Source organism: Eublepharis macularius, chromosome 1 (assembly GCF_028583425.1).
Source record: "Eublepharis macularius isolate TG4126 chromosome 1, MPM_Emac_v1.0, whole genome shotgun sequence".
In the NCBI taxonomy this organism is placed as follows: domain Eukaryota; kingdom Metazoa; phylum Chordata; class Lepidosauria; order Squamata; family Eublepharidae; genus Eublepharis; species Eublepharis macularius.
Window position 1 is genome coordinate 207,602,094 of NC_072790.1, and position 24,474 is coordinate 207,626,567.

Genomic DNA, 24,474 nt, shown 5'->3' on the forward strand with positions numbered 1-24,474 from the left:
GATCCAGCAGGACAACACTTACATGGCAGCAGCAAAATTGGTGGCTTATGCAGTGTGTGGAAAAATCATGAATTGCGCAAATATTATGCTTGAATAGGTACTTGTCTGTTTCTTGAGTACGGTTTCCTCCTTCCTTTCTATGATTTTGCTAAGCATGTGACTTTTCACCAACGAATATCAATTTATTTCTAGTTCGTTCAGAAACAGTCAACACTCAGAGCATGGAATGGCTTAAAGAGATAGACAGGGAACCCTCTTCCCCACCCAGGGGCAGCATTTTGTGCTGCAGCAGGAGGGGAAGGGAGAAAGTCATGCTCCTTTGATGGAAGTTCATGGAAAAGCGCATGGAAAAGATGGGCTGAACCCAACCCAACACTCATAATTTGTTGGTTTCTAACATAGTCATAGCAATCCTCTCTATTAAACAGGACCGCATGGATGACAACAGAGTGAAAATGGGGCAAAGAAGGCAGAACCAACAAACACCTTTCATATCAAGACAGTCCTGCCCTTGTGTGGCTGTCCTTTCAAATTGCCACACTTATAACAACAGTGTGCTTTAAAAACACACACACAAATCCTGAAAAAGCATGCCAGGGCTTTATCTAATGTGTGGCTTCACAGAAGTGTATGAGGATTTTGGTAGAATGTAATGTGATACAATAGAGGGGATCTGTTGGGTTTGGTGCTCTGGGCAAGGAGAGGCAAGGCAAAATTTTATCCCTCTCCTCCCCATAGACCAGCACCATGGCTCTGTTCTTAATCTGGCCTTGTGTGGGGTTTAACAAGTGGACATTATCCTCAAGGAAAATGGGTGACAGCTCCCCATTGTGTATTTATCTCTGTTATTCTCACAGTGGGTGAACAATACAACCACATCTTAAAGTCTTCCGGGCATGAATAATGTCAAAGGTAGGCCAGATAAATGTGTATTATCAGCACAGTCTGTCTGGCAAATGCTGTAGTGCTTTCTACTGTGGTGGCTTCTATGATAGTAAAAGGAACATGATGAACAGCTGCTCCTGATGTTGGTGTGCTGGGGATTAAGTTTCTAATTCCTCTAAGTATTATGTATTGGCTCTCCCATTCAATCCATTAGTAATTCTGTTGGGTTATTTGAAAACCAATGTGATTAGGAGACACAGTGAACTGGATGGAACTGTTTTGCATGCTGCCTTTCTGGCAAAAGACTGGTAAATTAAGCTAGTTCCTAATAAGAACATACTGTAAGAGACCTACTGAAGGCCAGTGGTCCAATCTAGTTCAGCATCCTGGCACTGATATTCAGAGGTTTGCTGCCTCTGAATGTGGAGGTTCTCTAATTTAGTCACCATAGCTAGAGTAGCCACTGACAAACCTATCCTCCATTAAACTGTCTGATCTCCTTTTAAAGCTGTCTATCCCTACAGTCATCAGTACATTTCCATATCTTAATCACTATGTGAAGAAGTGTTTTCTTTCGTCCATCCTGAATCTATTGCCCATCAGCTTCATTGGATGCGCTTGAGTTTTAGTATTTTGGGAGATAAAGTTCTGTCTTGTGCATAATTTTATAAACATCTATCATGTCCCCTCTTAGTAATCTCTTTTCTAAACTGGTTGTTTTATTTTCAGTCCCTTTTTTTAATAATCTCCAGCACAGTTTGCCATTTCCACTGTTGCAACACATTAGGCATTGGTTACAGTTTAAAGATGCTAGTTTCAGGTAGGCAGCTGTGTTGGTCTGCAGTAGAACAGAAGGATTCGAGTCCAGCAGCACCTTGGATATCAACAAGATTTCAGATACGAAGATTTCAGATATGGAGCTTTGATTCTTGAACGTGTATAACTTGAAAATCTTGATGATCTCTAAGGTGCCTCTGGACTCAAATCCTGCAGTTTAAAGATGAATGGTTGTTGTGACCCTGATTCCTCTAAAGTTGTGACTAAATACTACTGAAGGGAATTTACTTTAAGATCTCTCATATTTTTGTATTGGTTTCAAACCAACTACTGTAAATATGTTAAAAAAATGCCCCACAATCTAAGCCAAACATGACTTCCAAAACACTGGATGAGGGCCTCCGTTGGCCTTTATATCTTTATGCAGTTTCAGGAAAGTTTTATTCTATTCAGGAGAGATGACACTCTAAATGCAGATAAAAAGCTCCCCCTTGTGTATTTCAGAAGCAAATACACATACAAACAAGAGTTTCAATGTGACTTAAGTGACCAGAAACTTTTAAAAGTACAACTGAGAATTCAGAGACATCTGAAATGTCAATGTTTTAAGTCCTACACCAGCAACTTACACATTTCCATCTCTGTTGTATGCTTGTACACCATACTGTAATTTTCTCTCTTTTGTGATATTATTTACTTAAATTTATATTTTTCTCCCCTTTGAGGACCCAAATTGGCTTACAGTGTCCTCCCTTCCTCCATTTTATCATCACAACAATCCTGTGAGGTAGGTTAGGCTGAAAGTATGTGACTGGTCCAAGGTCAGCCTGCAAGTTTCTATGGCCGACTAGGTATTTGATCTTGTCAGATCCTAGTCTGACACTCTAACAACTACAGTGCGCTAGCTCTCTTTAAAAATGTACTGCTTCCTTCAGCTGTGCCACAGTTTCTCCTGCTTCTACATTTTCTGTCTCCTGTATTAGCAAAAAAAAAAAGAAATGCAATGGTTATTAAAATAAGTATTGCCCGATGGATGCTATTTACAAAATTCTGTTAACATGCCATTGTAAATTGTATATTGTTTTCATGAGAAACAGGTGTTAACAAATGATGGCACCTAATATTTTTTGACAAGTAGAAATCGTTAAATCTCCTATTGTCTCTTAGCTTGGCTGCCACTGTTCCTGTTAATCCTAAGAAACTGGATTTAGGATTGCATCCTCTGTTGTGTGTTTTTTAACACAAACCCTTACTTGTAGCTTGGCTGCTACTGCTCCCAACATGCCTTGTCTGTTCCTTTTACCCCTCCTCAGCCATAATTGCAGGACTCAGTCAGCTTTGGAAAAATCTGACTGACAGGGGACAGGTGGATATACGCTTGAAAAAGCGTAATGTAGTATTCGAATTGCATTCATGCACTTTAAATGGAAGTGGGAATCCTGACCCCTGACTGAAGAATGATTTCAATGCGATGATAACAGCTCCTTGTTCATATTTGTAAATTAACCCCCAGTTCTACTGGGTAAATATTTTACAGTTCTTTAAAAAAAAATCAGTGTATTATGTCTAGGTCTGAGGTTAGCTCTTTGTTATGGTGATAACAACCAAGGCTGCCCTGTATTTATTTATAAATTATGGCACTTTTGTCATAGTATTAAAAGAGTGTAAGAAACTGTTATGATTTGATTTTATGGAAACAATGAGAAAACGTAGTCATCAAAATATTTAATCCCATAAACTGAAAAATTACTGTGCCCCCAAAGCAAATTTGTCAAAGTCTATGAGAAAAGCCAGATTTTCATTTGAAAATGATCACATACATGGAATTTTAATTTCTAGCAGTCAAGTTTGTTGCAGCAAAAACAAGTCTTGTAGCACATAAAACATACGTTTAACAGGGCATAACCTTTTCGTAAGAGCCCCTAATTGCATTTGTTTGCACACTGTTCATTGACAATATTTTACTGTCTCAGATGCTCAGGGTAGGTAACACTATTCTAATTTTAAAAAGAAAAATGGTATTTGTCATTCACATACCTGACCAGTTAACTTATATGAATATATTTAACTTATCTGCCTTATAACAAGTCAGACCATTGGTCCATCTAGCTCAGCACTATTATACTCTTACTAGCTATCTAGTCCCAGGCATAGAACTGTCTTTCTCCACACCTATTTTAAGATCCTTTAACTAGAGATGGTAGGATTCAATCTGGGACCCTGAACATGCATTCTGTTACTGAATCTTGGGCCACAATGTTTGGGCTAGAGGTACAGAGAGCACTCCAAGGAACAGGAGCTGCTACTGCTGTCACCTCTGAAGGTATGACTGATGTTCAGACAGGGCACTAACAGCACTGTTTCCACAGTGCACTCAACCAATCAGAGACTGCAGTGAGATATGTGGGACGACCAAAAGGTGCCTATCAAGAATATTTACTACAGGTTACTTCCTTTTCCATTTTGCTATGGTCACAAATACAGCCATTATAGATCAGAATACTGATTTGAATGATTTTTCTTCCTTTTATATACTTATGAGTAAAGTTGGGGGTTATACTTGCATTAAAAACCAAGTCAAGAACCACAAGACATTTATTTCCTATTTTTAATACCCAACACCAAGGCATGAACTTTAGTACAGTGTTACTCTTAAGAAATTCCTTTATGAAAGACAGAAATCAGTGTTATTCATGTGTAAACTATAATATATTGTGTGTAAACAGGTACTTCCTTTGTGGTATAACTGTAAAGTGAAGTTGCAGTTGTCTACTTAGCAAATGTGTTACAGAGTTTTACATAAATATAAAATAATCTCACATTATGACCTACTAATAAAAAAATAAAGGCAGAACTGTTTTTCATAAAGGAATTTTGGAATGTGTGGGGTAGACCACTCCCTAAAGCTGTAAGCAGTCCAGAAAATATAAAACCAGCATCTAATTCTAGGTGTCACCAAATGTGTGACTTTGACCTACCTTGTTGTGGTATGTCTGGCATGAAAACTTTGCCCTCTCCCAAAAGTAGCTGTGTGTGTGGGGAGAATTAATTAAAAGCATTTAGAATTGATTTGATACTGCTGGTAGCAAAGAGCATTAGTAAAACTGTCTATCAGGGTTGCTCCTTCAATAACAATTACAACAGGGTGCTTATATACTGTCCTTCTGGACAGATGAGTGCCACACTTGGAGCAGTGAACAAAGTCAGTGTTATTATCCCCACAATACACTGGTGAACTGGGGCTGAAAGGAGTGGCTTACCCAAGGCCACCTGCAGAGTTCATGACAGTAGTGAAGTCAAACTAGCAGAGTGCCAATTTGCAACCCAGCCACTTAACCACTACGCCACAACAGCTCTCTAGAAGCTTAATGTATGAAAATTGGTAGTTGAAGCTTTTTATGGCAGAGGTAAACATCACCTGATAAACAATATCCCATTAAACGTCTGTTAAAAGCGTAAGACTTTATCTTCAAATTGTTAGCAACCATATTGCTTACAGATGGTTAGGTATCCTGCAGATCTGAAACATGCACAGCTCATCCTTATGCATGGTCTCAGAAGCAAGATTCAGTGTATTCAATGGGTTTACTCTTAATTTAGTGCGCATAAAATTGCACCCTTAGCTAATTGCTTAATAGGTCAAAAGCCTTCTTGTTGACTTAAAAAGCACTTCTAATTAATCAAGGGTTTTTTAAAAAAAAAAACTGCTAATTATTCATAAAAAAGGCAAAACTCGGTCTAACAGTGGAGTAGGAAGATATTTCAATTTAAACATCAAACCTATAAAACAACAGATCCATAATAAAAGAGGGTGGGTGGGAGGAGAACCGACCACATTGCAAAATTATTTGAATACATAGTCGAACTCAAACGGAGCCCAACGCAGGCGTGAATTTATGGGCTAGTCAGCCGAAACCTCCAGCGATTGATCGGTGAAAGCGCCTCTAATTTAGCCGCCCAGGGCGCTACGCGTCTCGAGGAAAGGAGCCGGGCCAGGGCTCCAAGGGGCTTCGCACAGCCACGCTAAAGCTACGGCGTGGCACTTTCAAAGCTGAGGCAACCCCTCCTGCTAGTCCGCGGGAAGCCCCGTAGCCACCCTCTCCGAAAAGAGACCGGCGAAGAACAGTTGGCTCAGAGGGTGTCGGTTACCACGGCAACGGCAGCGCCCGAGGGCCCAGTCAGAGAGAGTCACGTGTCTACCTCCGACTTCCGCCAAGAACGAGGAAGGGGACGTTATGAAGCACGCCCCCTCTTCCGTGTAAAGCTAGTTCCTTTGCTCCACAAGCTTTCTTATGGCCTCTCACCTTGCAGAATTCAAGATGGCGGCCTGGTTCCTACGGCCAGAGTGAGGCTGCGCGGCCACGCCAGCTCCGCCCAAACCCGGAAGTGCGTTTTTGCTGTGGGTTGAGCCGCGGTGCGGCCGCTCTCCAGATAGCGGGCTTTATACGCTGTGGGCTACCATGGCGGCAACCGCCGAGCTGCAGGGGAAATACCAGAAGCTGGCGCAGGAGTATTCCAAGGTATCGACTCACTCCGCTCCCCTTCTGCGTCGATGCCCCGCTCGTAGCGCTTCGCTCAAGTCATCTTCCGCCTCTACGCCGAGGGACCCTTCTTGGGGCAGTTTCCTTGTGTACGGAAGCCCCACGGGGTCAGGTATCGCGACCTGCTCAGTAGCGCCAGTGCTGTCTCAGCTGGTCCTCGGTTTGTGCCTGCTGCGAGAGGTCTCGCGTGTGGAGGCGCTTCCCTTTCTAGCCGGTGTTGCCGCCCACTGGAGCCTCATAGGGGTCCCTTAATTCTTGATCATAATAATTAAAAAAAATACGTCATTGTGGATTCCTTTCCTCCACCCTTTGTGGCTGAAGCTTTGGGCTGTCAAACCGACCTCAGGCATGCTTTTGTCTACTGTCTTGATGTCTTTAGTGTATTCACTGTATGTATCACCATTTTAACTTGGCGATTTCTAGTCAATGGAATGAAACGATACCTTGAAAATCAAATGGTGGCAAGCTAAAAACAGTAACTATAAAAATAAAAACAAAAAGGACGCTCGCAAAGTATCTTTCATGCACACATGTATTATCTCCAAGAGGTTTACATGGCAGCTGGAAGGAACTAGCTCAGAGCCTACTGGAGGTTTCTGAACCAAAACTGCCTTTTTGAGAGGGGCTGATACTCAGTGAAAGAGCCTCTGCTTTGCTTGAAGAGAAGGTCCCAGGTTTGGTCCCAAGGCTCTCCAGTTTGAAAGGACCAGGTACTAGGTGATGTGAAAGGCCTCTGTCCAAGACCCTGGAGAGCTGCTGCCTATCCGAGTAAACAATTGTGATCTATATGGACTGATGGTCTGATTCAGCATCTTCATTTGTGTTCATATGATGGGTAACACCTCTGCTCCCTTTTTTCAGTTGATAACACATTGGAAAGTGCTGGTTGAGGCACTGGTGTGTCTTCTATAGGAAATTTTAAAAAATTGCTAAAGCGCTATTTCTCCATCTTTTTTTCCATGGAGGCATCCCTAAATTATTTTTTTCAAAACCCCACAATTTGACAGTATTTACAGGCCAGAAAAGGTTGATGGTGCAGAGCGCAATTCAATTACTGCTGAGTTATTGCTAAGAAAATTTATTTGTAAAGAGCTGTGCTATAAGTGTGTGTGTGAGCTACATTGCCTTAATAAATGCAGTAATTTGAGGCATATTTGGAACTTTTCATGGTATTTTAGATCATTTCTTTATTCCATGATTTGTGTCAAGAACCCCTGATGATGTCCTGAGGAACCCTAGGGTTCCATGAAACCTTGGTTTGGGAACACTGTGCTAAAAGGGGAGTAGTACACCTGTAGTACATGCCTGTTTTATCATATTTGTTCTGGTAAGTATCCTGGGATTGGGGGCAGGGTCTTCCTTTGTTTCTGTTTGTGCATTTGAGTATTTGACCAGATGTACAGGATTCTGCTGTTCAGTAGTTTCTGGCAACATGTTCCAGTTCTGTTAGTAGGGATGCTAATGCTTCCTAAGAAGCAAAAATGTTCATAATAACTTGCCGGTTTTGATGTTCCCAGTAGCTTTGTTACACTAAACTAGCAGCTTCATCTGCTTTTAATAGTTAAAATCAATTGTTATCTCAGCTGTGGTTCCAGTACTTACTTTGATATATGTGCAAACACTGCAAGAGTTATGGCTTCTCTTTGAATTCTGACACCATTACTGTGTCCCTGTCACATAAACAACTACAATATTAATGCATTACATGCTATCATATCATTCTTACGGGATTTCTGTTAAGTGCTTTGAAAAAGAGCGAGAGCACCACACACACCTTTAGATATTAATACTTGTGTGAGATAACTGTCTCCGGTAAAATGCATGAGTACTGGAACCAGTGCTAATCCTCTGCTTTAGGGAAACAGTATATCTTTGAAAAGCTTCCCATCTATTTAATCAAATCCCCCTTCCCTATCCCTGATACTAGCATCTCATATGAATACTTATTCTGCCATATCAGTTCCTGCTATGCTGCTGCTGATTCAGCTATCATATTTCCCTTTCCTTGCTTCCCTCAGTCCACTAATATATGTAAAGCAGTATCACAGCATAGGGGAGAATGTATAATTACAATTTTATGTATGCAAAGTTGCATTTTTTTTCTTAATTTGCTTCCATTTGTTTCCAAGTGTCTAATCACAAATTAGAACTTCTTTGTTCTTTGAAAGGGTGGAAGATCTCCCAACCTTAAGTTTCCTCTTTGCCCTTGACAGTGATACAACCCCTCTTCTTTCAAGTGGTTCAGGAACTGAGACTTACCCATTGGAAGCTTTTGAGTCTCCTGTACTGAGATCCTAACTCATCTTGTGACATTGCCACTGACTGTTCAGTTGTTCTCTGTGTTTATCTCTGATTCTAGTGTTTGACCTGGTTCTGCCTTTGATCATGATACTCACTGTTTTTCGCACCCCCCCCCCCTTAGTTCTGATTTACTTCTAAATGTCCAGTTAATGTTTCTCTTATAGAACCCTTCAGAATCATGGCAGTGGACAGACAAAGAGAGATCAATAATGGCAGTGGTCTTAAGGTGCTTAATGAGAAGTGGTGGGGCTCAAGTCTGTCTGGAATTGGACTTTCTTCCTTGAGTATCCCAATTTGAAGTGTGTGCAGACTGGCTTCGGCTAGTCAATGATGAACACTCATCAGTACAGGGGATAACAAGCTACTTGCAGCAACATGTGACAGTACTTTCAAGGTGTTAAATTGTGCTAAGCTGTGTAGTAAGGAATAAAATAAAAACTATTACTAGTAAAAAGAAAATAATTGCTGGCTTGTTGCAGCCGATAGCCCTAGAACAAACAGTTGCAGTTGAAGAGCTTTGATGTCAGTACCATTAAAATCTTGCACTTGCAGGTCTGTCATTCTTAGCCCTTCTACCAATTGCACGTTGTACTAAATAGCTTGAAGCAGGACTTGGCTTTTCTTTTCTTGTCCTGCCCAGAAGGAGAGAGAATGCTTTCTTAAACGGCAGGGGCAGCTTGTTTAATGTAGATAAAGATGATGTTGGGTAAGATTTTAAATCCATAACTTCCCCCCTTCTGTGGAGTTGAAAATTCATTACACTGGTATCTTTCAAGCTTTCTACCCTTAACATGAACTTGCCTGCTGTAAAGTTTGAGACCTATGCTAGGGTGCACGCTTGGGCCATGTGTGGCACAGGTCAGGCCTGTTGAGCCTTGTGTGAATGTGTCTGAGGGTATTGCCCCAAATTTTCCCAGTGTTCTCCTGCATTTACTTGTTTCAGAGGAAGATCAGTAGTGTTGGGACAGCTATTTTTCAGCAGGGCATGTCTACTATTACTGATCTCATTGAGTATTTGGAACCTGAAATAAACATCTGACGAACCACACGGTTTCATGGAGTACGGTGAGAATATCTTAGGTTAGCTGGTTAATATTTTTGAGTCCGATAAGTCAAAAATACCCTTTTAATATAAAAATCACTGCATCACCAAGACTTTCTCTGGACAATACTGCCAAATTCTCAGTGAGGGTAAGAAAGAGGTTTTGCAAAAAAAAAAACCCCTAAAAAGTGTTTTACCAGCCACAATTGGGTTTGCGGTAGAACTGTGTTTCAGCTCAGCCATGTTCTTTCTCTTGTAGCTAACTCAATTGAATTTCCCAACACGTGAATTTAATTTACATTCTATGCTATATACTTATAATGGAACATTTATTATATTTTACAGGCTTATCTTGCTCTGGTGTCATAAAATTGTTAAATTTTTTCCTGAAGAGAGAGGCAGGGTTTTGTAGGTGACTAATTACCAGTTTGAAATCTTCATTTTTTCACAACTTATTTAATGATTTATCTGTCTCTTTTTCCCCTCAGCTTCGAGCTCAGAACCAGGTATTAAAAAAGGGTGTTGTGGATGAACAAGCAAACTCAACATCCCTGAAGGTGTGTCTTTAACATATGAAAGCGAAATAGAATTTGATCTTGACGTTGGTTCCTTGACTAGATCATGCATTTTGGTACGAGCCAGTACTATGCTTGCTTGGCAACATTTCCTTACTGAGTTTGTGTTCGGTGGTAAAATTCGTGCTGTGTCACTCCATAATGTCTAAAACAGTTGTTCATTTAGAAGTTATACACAGCATGCTTTTGGTGAAACCTTAAAATGAAATATCAGCTGCATATTTAGGTGCACTATATTTCTTGTCTGTTGCATTCTTACTGAATTGGAAACAAAGGTGGGGTATAAATGAAGTGTGTACTTTTCTGTGTGTACTTATAGACTACTGCTTCCCCCCTTACTTCCTCAGCCAGGTGCATTCTGCCTGGGTGGTCCAAGTACACTGCAAGAAGTGGCAGCACTGTGAAGGGTGTGTGTGTTGGGTTAGGACCGATATTTGGAACTGCCTGTTTTGTATAACTTGGTCCATGCCAGAGTCCAGTGTGTTAAAGCTTCTAATATTAAACTCAGGAACAGCTGAAGATGAAGGACCAATCACTCAGAAAACTGCAACAGGAAATGGACAGTTTGGCCTTTAGAAATCAACAGTTGGCCAAGAGGGTAGAGTTGCTTCAAGATGAACTTGCATTAAGTGAATTGAAAGGCAAGAAGAACAAGGTATGTATTAAGGTGAAACAATACCTGTAAACTTTTCTGTAAAGCAACAGTTCACAAGCTTCTGCTAGCTGAGATACTGTTTTTCTTGAATTATGATTGGATAATATTCACATTTTACTCTTATACCTTGAAGAAAGGTTACTTTCTGAGTTTCTGTGTGACCTATTGCTCTGGGCATGCCTCCTTGATAGAAGAAAAGACAGCAACTCATGCAGAGATATAATGGGCAACCTTTTCTGAAGGCAGGTTATTCCTCTGCATTCTGCATTGCATTGAATTCTGCGTTGGGAATGATGGATTGATGTAATAACACTTCATGCAGATATATGGTACAGTGATCAATGTAGATTGCAAAGAGATTAAATCAGAGCACTAAATCGTAAAGAGATGCAGCAGGCAGCTTCTGTGGCAAAGTAGATTGGGTTCCCAGGAAGGTTCAGTTAATTTTTCCCATGGTGCATTAGCATACAGCATACAGGTCTTAAAATATAAATTGCACAGACATGTTATCTACTTCTTGTTCTTTCAGTTACTGATTAAGAAATATTTCTTTTCTGGTGTTTGCATTTGTAGTCTCTGAAATTTTTCCTTTTGGGGTGTGTGCAGTGAAGGATATAAATTGTTCATCTTCAGTAAGATCTAAAATGCACTATTATAGCTGTATCCCGCTCTTTCTCTGATAGGATCTTGTCTATGTTTTGCTCATGGTCTCCATCCAGCTAGTGTCCAGGGCCAGACTCTTCTCTCTCCTCCTAGCCTAAGCAGCAAAACAGCATGGTGTGTTTTCTGTCCAGTCATTGAAATATTTAAAAAGTGATTCATTGCTTGCCAGGTTGGCTGGGGCTGGTCTGTACCACATTTGCTGCTGTTCAGAATGTTGCTCTTGTTGTCACGTTGCATAGAACCAGTGGATAACAAGTGAAAGAGGAAGTAGCTTCTCACTGCTGTATAATTCAGGAAGTGAAGTATGCGCAAGATCCTGACTTTGGTGAACCGAGGTTGAAGTATTTGAGGGAGCAATGCAGAGAGTGGAGTAAGAGGGAGCTTCTTCCTAATAACAGTGCCAGCTCTGATGCACAAGTGGGATTCGAGATCTGGGTTTAGATCTTTGTCGAATGAAGCTCAGTGGGAGGGGCTTGGGCAAATTATTCTTTCATCCTAACCTGCAGCACAGTTATGAAGATTAAAGGGATATCCCCCAACCCAAGATCATTTGAAGAAGTGTCAGGATACAAATGGGATGAATGAAAGATAAATAAATCTTGTCAGACTTCAGTAGAATTGTTGACATGATACAATAGGGTTCCCCAACATGGTGCCTACCAGTATGTTCCCCTGGTGTTCGCCAAGCTGTTCAGAAAGTAGGCATGACCTTTGTAAAGCAAGGCTTGTTATTGGCTGCCATCATTCTGATGAAAGGTTTTTCCATGACTGCAATACCAGCCACAGCCAGTGGACGATCATCCTCTCTTGTGGTTCCATTCCCCCTTCAGGCTTTCCTTCTTTTTATTCCCCTTCCCCTTTCTTGCGTCCTTCCTATGTGCTTTCCTTCATTCCACTTATTTCCCCTTCTTTTGCAAGTATTTGGCTCTGCCTCCTGTAACTGCAGTTTTGGGGTGGCGCTCACAACTTTCTCTCCAAATTTCAAATGTGCCTGCAGGCTCCAAAGGGTTGGGGACCCCTGCTACAATAGCATAGTCATGTGCTACTTCTATATAAGGTTGACTAACTGCCTGGGGGGGGCGGGGCGGGAATGTCCTGTCCCCTTAACAGAAGTTTACTGTGCTGTTGTTTATCAGGTGATATTATTTTCCTCCATGCCATGAAAAGTGTTTCCATGTATTAAGCCTTTATTAAAGCGTCTGGACATTTTTCTCCAGGCCTTTGGCTGTCTTGCTTTTGTGGGGCTTGAGAGAGCCTACATTTGGACTTTAGTTGGTATTTATGTAGGACTTTTGAGTGTTTGCATATATTATCTCTTTAAACATTACATCAGTCCTATAAAAGTGGTTACTGTTATCTCAGGAGATTAGATTGGAGGTGGGGAACTGAAGATGAGAGAATAACGGCTTGTCTAGTAATTTTATGGGTATGGTGAGATTTGAACTGGAGGACTGCACCAGCTCTGGAGTCTAAACTAGTAGCATTAACTATACATGATATCCAGTTATGAGAAGTGTAAGCAGATCTGATACTTGATTCTAACACTGACCCCCAGATGCTGCAGAACTGAAAACCCTCTAAGTGCATTTGTTTTATTACTAATAACCTGCTTTGTGCAGGTCTCTGGAGAGGTGTTGTAGGCAGACTGGACTGGCTCCAAGCCATGTGTAAGATAGGGTTGCACAGCAGGATGGGAGGCAGTTGCTGGCCCATGACACCTTCCACAAACTTTGCAGGCAGCAGGTGGCACGTAAACAACTTAGAGCATCTGGCTTGAGATATGGCATTGGCCAGATGATGCTCTTGTAGAGTTACTTCTTGCCATCCTTCGCACCTGCCAGTCCCGTGCCGCCTCCTTACTCTGGCTACCCCAGATTCCTCTGCACAACCCCATTTAGGGCCCTGCTCAACATCTGGACCCTCCTCTTTGGCTGGGGCCCACCCCTTGTTTGGTATTCCATGGCATGCTGCAGCCCTAAAAGAACGCTTTCTTCCCCATTAATAAATGCTGCTGTCAACCAGCCTCTCCTAACGGTGGTAGTCCTGCATTTCACCTGACCCACTGGCCTCCTCTGTGGTGCTAGTTCTGCAGCCCTGGTGTGCAGGTGGATGTTGGGCCACTCCCTGATTGGTTCCTCCATGCCTTGCTGTCCTTCTGGGCTGCCAATGGGCCAGGAGCTTGGCAGCAGCAGCCCTTCCTGGCCACAGGTGGCACTCACATTTTCTAAATTATAATAGCAAAAATGCTTTTCTTTTCTGCTAGAAAAGTGGTGAAGCTTCATCTCAGCTGAGTCAAGAACAGAAGAACGTATTTGATGAAGACCTTCAAAAGAAGATAGAAGAGAATGAACGACTGCATATTCAGGTGTGGGTTTTGCAGTGCTTGAATTTGGATAAGGCATAATATGCTTGGCAGGTGCTAACATTCCATGACTCAGATTTGGAAGGCTTGGAAATAACTTTCTGTGGGGATCTTGTCTAGAATGGCCCAGCTGGAACAGTTAGCCAGTGCTACTACCTTTGGCACAAGCAAATTTTTTCTATCACAGTGAACTTGGGTAGTCTGCAGGCAGCAGTGCTGTCTAGCATTGTGTAACTTCCAAGAAACATTAAACAGTTGAATGACCCATCTGTCTTTTGCCAGAGCACCTTTGGAATTTTGTTGTTGTTCTGACAATTTTCCAGATAATCAGCTTTTTGATCTTACAAATGCCAACCTGGGTGTAAGTTAATGGAAAACACGTGGTGGCTCAGAACTAGAGTGGATTCTATTGGTTGCCCAAGGCAATGGTCTTCTCTTCTGGACTTTTGAAATATCCTGGAAGAGAGGGAGAGAGTGAAGAAGATAACTACACTGTGTTGATAAGAAAGGAAAAGGGGAGCAATTTTGCCCATGTCTCCTCTATCCTGAGTTGTATGGCTGTTAGTCCATATGGGTCCTCTTGTCCTGGGCTTAACTTTCATGGAGTTGCAAAAGACTGCCATGGAGAGGGATAAGAGGGAAAGATCTATGATCCTTGTGTCTCTGGATTGTGGGATCCAGCTCTCTGTTTTCATGACCAGACATATTTACAGCCAATCTGGCCTTTCTTGTTTCTTCTGTTATAGCAGAAATTTTTCTGAAGTTGCTGTTCAGGAATCACTGTGCATTTGTATACTCTGTTTTGAGAATTCAAAGAGAGAACCATTGAACTCAAGAAAAAGAAAGAAAAGCAAGTCTCCCACACTTCATGGCTAAGACTACAGATAAACATAAATGTTGCAGGAGGGGGTGCATCTGGTGCCCTCTCTTCCTCAAACACACTTTTCTTTTTTGCTTCTGGCTATGATCAGACCAATTGTTCAGGTTTTCACTTAGCTTCAAGCTGAACCAGGGAAAACTGAGAAGGAATGTGAAAGCTGGTTGAAAAGTGTATCTAGTTCCTATTGCAGGCATCTAGAGGGTACTACTTTTGGCTTTAGTGGAGCTAGGAAATCTGCCCAGCCAGTAGTTCTGCCACTATTTTAAAGGTAGTTGTAGAGTGATTAGCGCGCACATACCTTTTGTAAAAGTAGGAAGAAAAAGAACAAAGTTAATTTCTTCTTGCCATTTTAGTTTATTGGGTTGGATCCTATGGTACTGTTACTGGCAAAGCCTTCCTCCAGCATAGCTCTGCTGGAGAGAGGCTCCTTATGCAGGGAGACAGTTCCACCATTAGCATTACGGAATCACTGGGCTCTGGACTAACTTTTCCAATCACACAAGGCACGCCTGTCAGTGGAACAGAAACTTGCTGCCCTCCCTACTGCAGTTCACTGATCTCCCCAAAATGCTGCTCCTGGTGTAATGGACTGATTTATCTATTTCTCATTAAAGCTTCCCAACTGTCTAGTTTGGAGATTATCTCTCAAATTCTGCATAAGCTCAGGAAGCTTCAGATAAGGTCTGAAAGCAGAAATCTCTCTCGTAGAGAACCTGCCTCTCTGTACAGATTTTGTGTGAGTTCCTGTTTAACTCTTTCCATCAAGGCATACACAGACATCCTTTAAACGTTATTCTTTATCTTTTTTATTAAGCAGGATACAAAAATATTAACATGAATCCAACAATTGATGAGCATATCCATGTAATAACATTTAAATCTTGTAACATTTCTCAGTTAAAACTATGAATGATCAAAATCAGACCATACGCAGTCTACTATGAAATACATACAGGTACATATATTTCTCACCTAACTAAATCTTCTGCATGAGATTTCCATGATTAAAATTCTAGTTTCTTATCTAGGTGAGATCTTTTATACTAATTGACATGTGCTGTCTGTAAAGAAGTCTCTAAGATCTTTTTACATGTTAACAATAAAATAAAAATACTATTGTCTGAGATTTAGCTGATTCTTCAGATTTTCAATCATGTGACATTTTGCTAAAGCCAAGTGTGACGTTTAAAAGTTGTCAAAAGCTAGATGAGCAGATTATTAGTAGTCCATTCTAACAATTAAGGAATCATTAATCTTTGTCCAACTACTTTTAATTAGTTGTCAAAAGGTAAAAGGAACACTTGTGCTTTTACACAGCCTTCTAACAAACTACATTAGAGGTCACACAAAGTTCACTAGAATGCAAGTGTATGATTAGGATATATGTGATTAAATTCATCTCTCTGTTCTTCTGGGGTTCAGGGGACCCTCAGGAATAGCATGAGAGGCCAATCAAGAGTCTACAGAAGGAAGAGGGAATTGGTAGAAATCACCCCCACCCCTTTTATAAGCAGAAAATTCAGTCTAGATTGAACCATTATTTATTAAATATAGGTAACAAAATTAAGAGTTTGACTTCTCATGACTGGGTGGATAACCGTACCCAAAGAGTATTTGTCAGTGGCATTACGTCTGATTGGAGGGAGGTATCCAGTAGAGTGTCACAGGGCTCGGTTCTGGGCTCAGTGCTTTTCAATATTTTTATGAATGATCTTGATGAGGGTGTGAAGGGATTACTCATTAAATTTGTGGATGATACCAAACTAGGAGAAGTAGCATTGAAGATAGGGATAGCATTCAATGGGATCTGAAAACACTGGGAAAGAGAGCAGATTTGAATAAGAAGCTATTTAACATGGATAAGTGCCAGGTATTCCACCTGGGTAGCAAAAATGCAAAGCATGCATTCTGAATGAGGGATATACTTCAGGGTAGCAGTGTGTATGAACAAGATATTGGGATACGGGTGGATGGGAACCTAAATATGAGCAGTCAGAGTGATGCAGTAGCAAAAAAGGCAAACTCAGTCTTGGGGGGTATATCAACAAAGGCATAGCATCTAAATCACAGGATGTCTTTGTCCCGCTGTATACCGCATTGGTCAGGCCCTACCTGTAGTATTGTGTGCAGTTCTGGAGGCCTCACTTCAAAAAGGATGTGGACAAATTGGAAGGGATGTGAGAGCAACCAAGATGGTCAGGGACCTGGAGACCAAGCCCTGCCAGGAAAGACTGAGGGACCTGGGAATGTTCAGTTGGGAGAAGAGGAGACCGAGAGGAGACATGATTGCTCTCTTAATGTACTTAAAAGGCTGTCACTTAGAGGAGGGAAAGGAGCTGTTCCTGTTAGCAACAGAGGAGAGGACTCAAAACAATGGGTTTAAATTACAGGAGGGATTGGCTGGTCATTTGGAAAAACTCCTTTACATTAAGAGTAATTCACCAGTGGAATCAGCTACCTAGAGATGTGGTGGTGGGTTCTCCCTCATTGGCAGTCTTCAAGGTGCGGCTGGACGAATACTTGTCAGGAATGTTTTTGGTTGTTCCTGCATTGGGAAGGGCATTGGACTAGATGGTCTGTAAGGCCCCTTCCAACTCTATGATTCTAAGACTTTTCTCTGTTTCAGAGCTGTGTTGACTCAGTTTTTTGCATTCAGGATAAAAAGTGCAACGTGTTAACAAAGCTGACTACCTGTGATGTGCAAAATTCAAATCCAGTAGCTCCTTAAAGACCAACAAGATTTCCAGAGTATAAGCTCCCTTTGTCCACTATTGGTTACTTATGTGCTACTTGGGCTGCTACTTGTGCTCTGCTGTATGCAAAGTCGCAGGATGGCTATCAAGGACCAATGTGCTCCTCAGTCTGGGTGGGAGCTTTTCAGGACTTGTTCTTCTCGTTTCAGTTCTTTGAGGCTGATGAGAAGCACAAGCGTTTGGAGTCAGAACTGCGGAGCAGACTGGAGGTCTTGGAGATGGAGACTGCACAACACCAGGCTGTAGTGGATGGCCTGACGCGGAAGTACATGGAAACAATAGAAAAACTGCAGAATGACAAAGCCAAATTAGAAGTAAGGTTTAGAGCTGGGCTTTCCCTATACTCTGCCCGCTGTCGCTATTCTTGTCCCTTAAATTGCTGGCCTGTCCCAGTGTTTGCTACCTGAGATACTGTGGGCTGCAACTGGTGATGCATGGGTGAAAAGTAAAATGTGCTTTACGCAGTTCTGCTTATGTAAGCAACAGTGTAGAGGCTTCAGCAATACATGGTGCATCAGTATAATTTTTACCGAAATAATCAAGTGCGTTCCCAGCAATGGAATGCAGACGGGTTGTGTGATTTTATTTTATTTGCTTGTGCTATGTTCCGTGCGCTCAGAAAAGATCGTGGGGGTGTAGCCTTTTTCACTTTGGTGCAAGTAAAAGGTGAGGAGTAACTTTAGTGCTTCTGCAGGGACTGTTGCACATATGGAAATCTTCTGTGGGATCCAGAGGTGCCAAGGGTTGAACCTGGAACATCCCTCATGCAAACCATATGCTCCACCATCGAATTATGGCCACTTCCCCAAACCCTGTTTTTTCAGCAAACGTTCCCTGCAGGTTGATTGAATGGTTTAATTGTGGATTGATTAAGTTTTGGGTTCTGGATTCTTTTTTTCTGGTTGTGTTAATACTTAGTGTTTTATTATTTGAATGGTGATGCTAGCTGACCTATTGGCATTTTTAGTTTTATGTATTGCTTTAGGTGACATTTTTGGTAGGACTGTTCTTAAAAATTATTATGGTGCTGTACAAATTGTTATTGAGAGTGTCCTCTTCTCCCTCTGTCTCTTTTTTTAAAGATCAAATCTCAAACTCTAGAGAGGGAAGCCAAGGATTGCAGGGTTCGAACAGAAGAATGGTACGCTTTGTTCACTTCTTTAAAAATGGAATTTGTTTCATTTTATTGACGTCTACCTGGTGAAAATATGGAATTTTAATCCTTACAAACTTTTTTCTTCTTTGTAAACTATCAGCTTATGATCTTCTAAGCTAGCAGGAAGAGCTACCTTATGCTGAGTCAGACCATGTTGCGGAGTAAAGTACTCTCTAGGTGTACAAGCCATGCAGAAATGTGTAGAAATAGTTCAGTACTTGGGTTCCTGGATGCATTAAGGATTTAGTGTGATGCAATACACCAATGTGTACATGCTACACTTAAAAAGATACTTTTACTGTATATCTATAGGGCATTATAACTGTTCCAGGTCCCCCTGCTGTGTATGCAGACTTGGAGGAAATTTTTGGTGCAGTTAACACACAGCGTTGTTGTAAGGTTCTCTTGCTTTTATTGCAGTCAGTTTGTAGGTTTTCAGGAAAAATTAGAATGAGAAAATATTTCCAGATTTATTTATTTTTTAGAACTCTGTCACATGCTTTAAATAGAGTATGAACTTATGTAGTATGGTTATTTTTATTTATCTAAAATTCATTTTTTTAAGTAACTCATTTTAATTTATGTCCCAATAGCAACAAATAATTGAACCAAAATATTTGGAAGAAAAAAAACAAATCAGGTGTGGTTTTAAATGTTATAGTAAAAGAAACTAAAAACTTGGAGATTATTTTATTGGAATAATGTTAAAATTTAAAGACAATAAAACGTGTACTTCTCTTATATTGTATAAACTGAAGGCACTGAAAAACTGCTGATACGCTAATTTTAGCACATCCAAGAAGAAGTATACATGGCATACCATGGCGTGAATGTGGTTGTTCACTCTTCTATTCCAACATCTTAACTTCATAATTCCTAGGGACAATCTCCTGAGAAACAATTATTATACTTTGAAACTGCCAAACTTGCCTAATTATGTTTTGGCAATGGCATCTATTCATTGCCTATGATATATTTCAGAAATAATTTTGATGCATTGTCTTGGCAATTGATATGTCATTAATACAAGTGGCTTAATACTGTTCTTGAACAGTATTCTTGAACATTCCAACTTCTGAGTTCATTTAGAACTTCGATGGTCATTATAGCAGTTGTGTAGTAATCAGTGTGGCATTGCTAGAATACAGTGCTAATAAAGCATTTCTACTGTAGACTGTTCTTACTCTTTGACCGTTCTGGTATCATGGAACTGCATGGCTGTATTGTTTAATGAGAACCATCTGCCTCTGGTGTTCTGGTTTTACATTTCTCAACACCCCTTACTCCAACAATAGTTAATTTGTTGTCTTTTCTTATGCAGCCAGCAGCAGCTAAAGAATCTCCATTCTGACTTGGGTAGCAAGTTGGATGAATCTCTACACATCATCCGTGAAAAAGTACCTTTCAATGACACAAGTAGGTATTGCCTCAATACTTTTGCTGTTACTAAAGTGAGGAAAAGTAAAACTGACTATCAGGGCAGTCTTCCTCTCCTTGATAGGCCTGGGATTAATAACTTTACTGTTTCGGGAACTTGAAGTGCAACAATGAATAATGATGTAGGTTAAGCCAATAGCACACTTGGGTTGTCTTTCTATTAGCTTTGGTTTAAGGGGCATTCTGTGTATTGCATAAGATTGAAAGGTTGCATTCCGCTAAGAGTGAAAGGTACTGTGATGCGGAGTGCTTTCTCTCAAGGAGCCTTGCTTGGGTGGAACAGGCATGTTCTTCTTGCAGAAGGCTCCTTGTTCATAGTTCTAAATTGCATGACATTCACTGCAAGTTTGCAGTGTGCTTGTTGCGTATCATGCACTTGTGTCTAGTTTCTGTTGCTTGCTTATCCACAGTGAAGCACTGAGAACAATAAAAAGTGCAACATAAACTCAAATTGGTAGTGTTTAAAGTGCCATCCCTTACTGACATATGCATCTACCACTTTCGTTTTTTTGCATTTGGGTTTGTAGGCTGTGCTATCTTGAGGGCTCAGGATGGGTAACAGTAGTTTTTCTTTAGTTCTGCCGAGAGCCAGTGCGGTGTGGTGAGAGCCCATGTAGTGGTGAGAACGTCAGACTAGGATCTGGGAGACCCAAGTTTGAATCCCTACACTGCTACGGAAGCTTGCTGGGTGACCTTGACCAGTTACACAGCCTAACCTACCTTACAGAACTGTTGTGAGAATAAAATGATGGAAGCTACTTTTGGTCCCCGTTGGGGAAAAGTCCGGATATAACTGAAGTAAATAAATACATTTTAAAAAGATATTTGCCTGTTATTAAATGTGAATTTATTAATTTAGTAAAAGAGGCGTGGTCCAGAGCAGAAAATGTTTTTTGTGATATTAAGGATGCTTTTTTCCTTTTATAGGATCTAGCCAGTTCAATGCTCTGAATGTGCCATTACACAACAGACGACGCCAGGTAAGAGAGCGACACTGTGAGAATCTGCAGCTCTAGGAGATTTCCCTGTTGATATGGCCAGCGCTTCTGTTGATTCCTTGGTTGACCTCTAGAATGAGACAATTACCTTGGTGGTTGACACAAGCACTCCCAGGTGCCCTCACCGAAGTGTTAGTGCCCAGGTAGCCCCTTGGTTTACTGGAGGGCTGCAGGTGATGAAAAGACGAGGTGGCTAAAGCAACAGGGGAGGAAGACTTGGGATGGCTCTGATAAGACACAGGCAAAAACTCATTTTAAAGCCTTTTCCGTGATGGTGATCATTTGGTGATCATGTTAAAGCATATTCCTGTTGCCTTTGCATCAGCGCAGTGTAAGCCAGCGGAGCTATTAAAAGTGGTCAGAGGCCTGTCCTGTCGGAGGAGGTTGACTGTTCGGTGGCCCGCTTTGACTGTTTTGCTCAGTAGCTTGCAGATAAAACCTTGCATCCATTGGACTCTTCATTAGCAGTGACAGGATCAGGTGGTGCCAAGGTGTCAGCTTGTCCAACTGTTTTTCCTCTCTGAGGATTTGGTCAGGATTCTTGGAGGTTTGAGGCCTACTACCTGGCTAATTAAATCTGTTAGGGGTGGTGGTGGTGGATGACTGGGTTCAAACGGTAGTTAATGTTCCCTTCAGAGAGGGAGTGGTTTCCACCCCAGCCTTGAATCAAGCTGTGTTGCATCTGCTTCTAAAAAAGCCTACTCTAGAAAAAGGAGATTTCGGTAACTATTGGCCAGTCTCAAGCATTCCATTCTTGAGTAAAGGGATTGAACAGTTGGTGGCTAGATGATTTCAAGCTTTCCTGGTTGAGATGAATTGCTGAGATCCTTTCCAACCTGGTCTGAGGCCTGGTTATGGGACTGAAGCAACCTTGGTCACACTGGTGAACGGCCTGTGCCAGAAGATGGACATAATGAGAGCAAATGTGTTGGTTCTCATGGACATCTAAGGGGCTTTCAATACCATCGATCACAGTATTCTTCTAGACTGCCTTTCTGGGTCAGGACTGGGAGGCACAGTTTTGTAGTGGTTCCAGTCCTACCCAGAGGGTGGGTTTCAGAAGGGGGTGTTGGGAGAGTGCTGCTCAGCCCCTTGGTATTTGGTCTGCACAGTCCCTCAAAGTTCCATCTTGTTCCTTATGCTCTTTAACCATCTACATGAAATCACTCGATGAGGTCATCCAGAAGTTTGGGTTGGGTTGTCACCAGTATGCTGATGATAGCTCTGTTTAGTACTTAACGGCTGATCCCGGGGAGCCTGTAGAAACCCTGAAACAGTGGCAGTTTTGGATGCAGGCTAATAAATGGAAGCTTAAACCTAACAAGATGGGAGTGCTACTGGTGAGTGGAAAGCCTGACCCAGGATTTCAGGTGCCACCCTTTCTGGCTGGGGTTGCACTCCCCTTGAAGGAACAGATCCGTTGTCTGGGGTGCTCTTGGACCCAGGCCTACTGCTGGAGAAGCAGGTGGCAGTTGTGGCTAGGGGTGCCTTTTACCAGCTTCAACTGGCTGGCCAGCTGTGGCCTTTCCTGGGCAGAGAAGATCTGACCACTGTGGTGCATACCCTGGCTATATTTAGATTAGATTACTGCAATGCGCTCTTCATGGGGCTGTCCTTGAAAAGTGTTGAGAACTTTCAGTTGGTGCAGAATGCTGCAGCCAGGTTGTTGACTGAAGTGTGTCATAGGGACTGTATGCACTGCAGTCTTGGTCCATCTGTAATGGCTCCCAGTCTTTTCTGGGCACAATTCAGAGTGCTGGTGCTGACCTTTAAAAGTCTGTATGATGGGGCTCAACATATCTGTGAAGTGTATTTCCCTGTAAGCAACAAAAAGATCTTTCTTCCTTTCATAAAATCCATTGTGGTTCTGCCATTGGAATGATATATAGGAAACTGCAAATTCCCTTTGCCACACTTGCGTTGCAGTGACTGAATGCTGCTCTTCTAGTAGTAGAGCCTTTATAATAGGGAGGGTGTCTGTTGTGTTCTTATTTTCTGTTTACTTAGGAACAGGGTTGTTGAAAGGCCTCCAGTAAAACAGTTTGCACTTTGTCATAAGAATGAGCCCGTCATGGTTCTTTGTCCCTTGCAGTTGAAGCTTCGTGACCTTGTTGGCCAGGCGCTGGCCTTTATTCAAGATCTGGTCATGGCACTTTTGAATTTCCACACCTACACAGAGCAGCGAGTCCAGATATTTCCAGTTGATTCTGCCACAGACACTATATCACCGTTAAACCAGAAGGTAAGCTGACTTGGGCTGAACTTACGAAGCATGGTAATGAAAGCGTGATCCAGTGTGCCATGTGCCAGCATGCCATGGCTCTTTACAGAGGAGGGAATGCTGCTGTGAAAACAACGTTTTGGTGCTTATGCAAAGCAACGTGGTACAGAATGGACTGAAACGTGTCCCAACAGATGTTTCTGTTCTGCTGTTGGAATAGCAATGGTTGCTTGGAAGCCTTCTCTGCCCACTTCTTACAAATACATTTATGAAGTGGTTTGAAATGTTCAAAATGCTTCTTGTATATTAGTGAAATCCTTGCATCGGCCTTGTTCAGTTTTATCGGCATATTGCTGATGGGTTTGGTTTGGGGAGTAGCTTGCTAAGAGCTATCTGGTGAATCCATGGCAGAAGAGAGATTTGAAGCAGGGACTTTCTGATTTGCACCTTGCCACTTTGCAGCTCACCGTGTAATGGGTTGGATCCAGCCAGCTTTTTCACTCAGTCACATCCAGTCTTTCTCCTTCCCACAGCCCCCGTTCTCCATGGCGTTTGGACATGTAGGCCTCATGGTTCGCAGCATGGCCACCTTAGATGGTCAGACGGCAACCTTCTTCCTTTTTTCTCCAGCAGAAAAATTGATTGGATCCAACTTTGTGTAAAACTTCTATAATGCTCATAGCTCTTGGTAGTACAGACTTTTAAGCCTGCACAGCACATTACTTTTATGCCTGGTGCTGAGGGGTAGAGTATGCCTTTCCCTCCCACCCCATTAATAATTGACTGGCGGTCTGAATGCCAAACCTTTTGCATTGACGCGGTTGCAGTTTTTTGCCAGCAGTGCTGGTTAGAGTCACTAACTGCTCTTTCTGCATTCAGTTCTCGCAGTATCTCCATGAAAATGCATCCTATGTTCGCCCTCTGGAGGAAGGCATGCTGCACTTCTTTGAGAGCATCACAGAGGACACTGTCACAGTGCTGGTAACATACTTACCTTCTTACCACGCTCCCCCTCCAAGACAGGCTAGTACAAAATACCTCAAAATACAGCTTATGCTGTTTTCTTTCTCTCCTTGTTTTGTAAGGAAACCACTGCGAAATTGAAATCCTTTTCTGACTACCTAAAGGCTTACGTCCACTTTCTCAGGAAGATTCTTCCTTACCAATTGAAAAGGTATTTTATTTTTTTAACCCGCCACCTGGGAACTGTAATTCAGTGTGCAGCTTA

General features: G+C 41.8%; 1 protein-coding gene across 2 annotated transcripts in view; it reads left to right on the top strand.

Annotated features, from left to right (window-relative positions):
* The first annotated feature begins 5,988 nt into the window (after nt 1-5,988).
* PPP1R21 (protein phosphatase 1 regulatory subunit 21) overlaps nt 5,989-24,474 on the top strand; it is a 42,845-nt gene continuing 24,359 nt past the window's right edge. For both annotated transcript variants that reach the window (XM_054985839.1, XM_054985845.1), the window contains exons 1-11: nt 5,989-6,182; nt 10,035-10,103; nt 10,630-10,776; nt 13,703-13,804; nt 17,584-17,748; nt 18,517-18,575; nt 19,912-20,006; nt 20,955-21,007; nt 23,118-23,267; nt 24,126-24,227; nt 24,332-24,420. In XM_054985839.1, the coding sequence (XP_054841814.1) occupies nt 6,123-6,182; nt 10,035-10,103; nt 10,630-10,776; nt 13,703-13,804; nt 17,584-17,748; nt 18,517-18,575; nt 19,912-20,006; nt 20,955-21,007; nt 23,118-23,267; nt 24,126-24,227; nt 24,332-24,420 (1,091 nt within the window). In that variant the 5' untranslated portion in view covers nt 5,989-6,122. The remainder of the gene's footprint in view (nt 6,183-10,034; nt 10,104-10,629; nt 10,777-13,702; nt 13,805-17,583; nt 17,749-18,516; nt 18,576-19,911; nt 20,007-20,954; nt 21,008-23,117; nt 23,268-24,125; nt 24,228-24,331; nt 24,421-24,474) is intronic.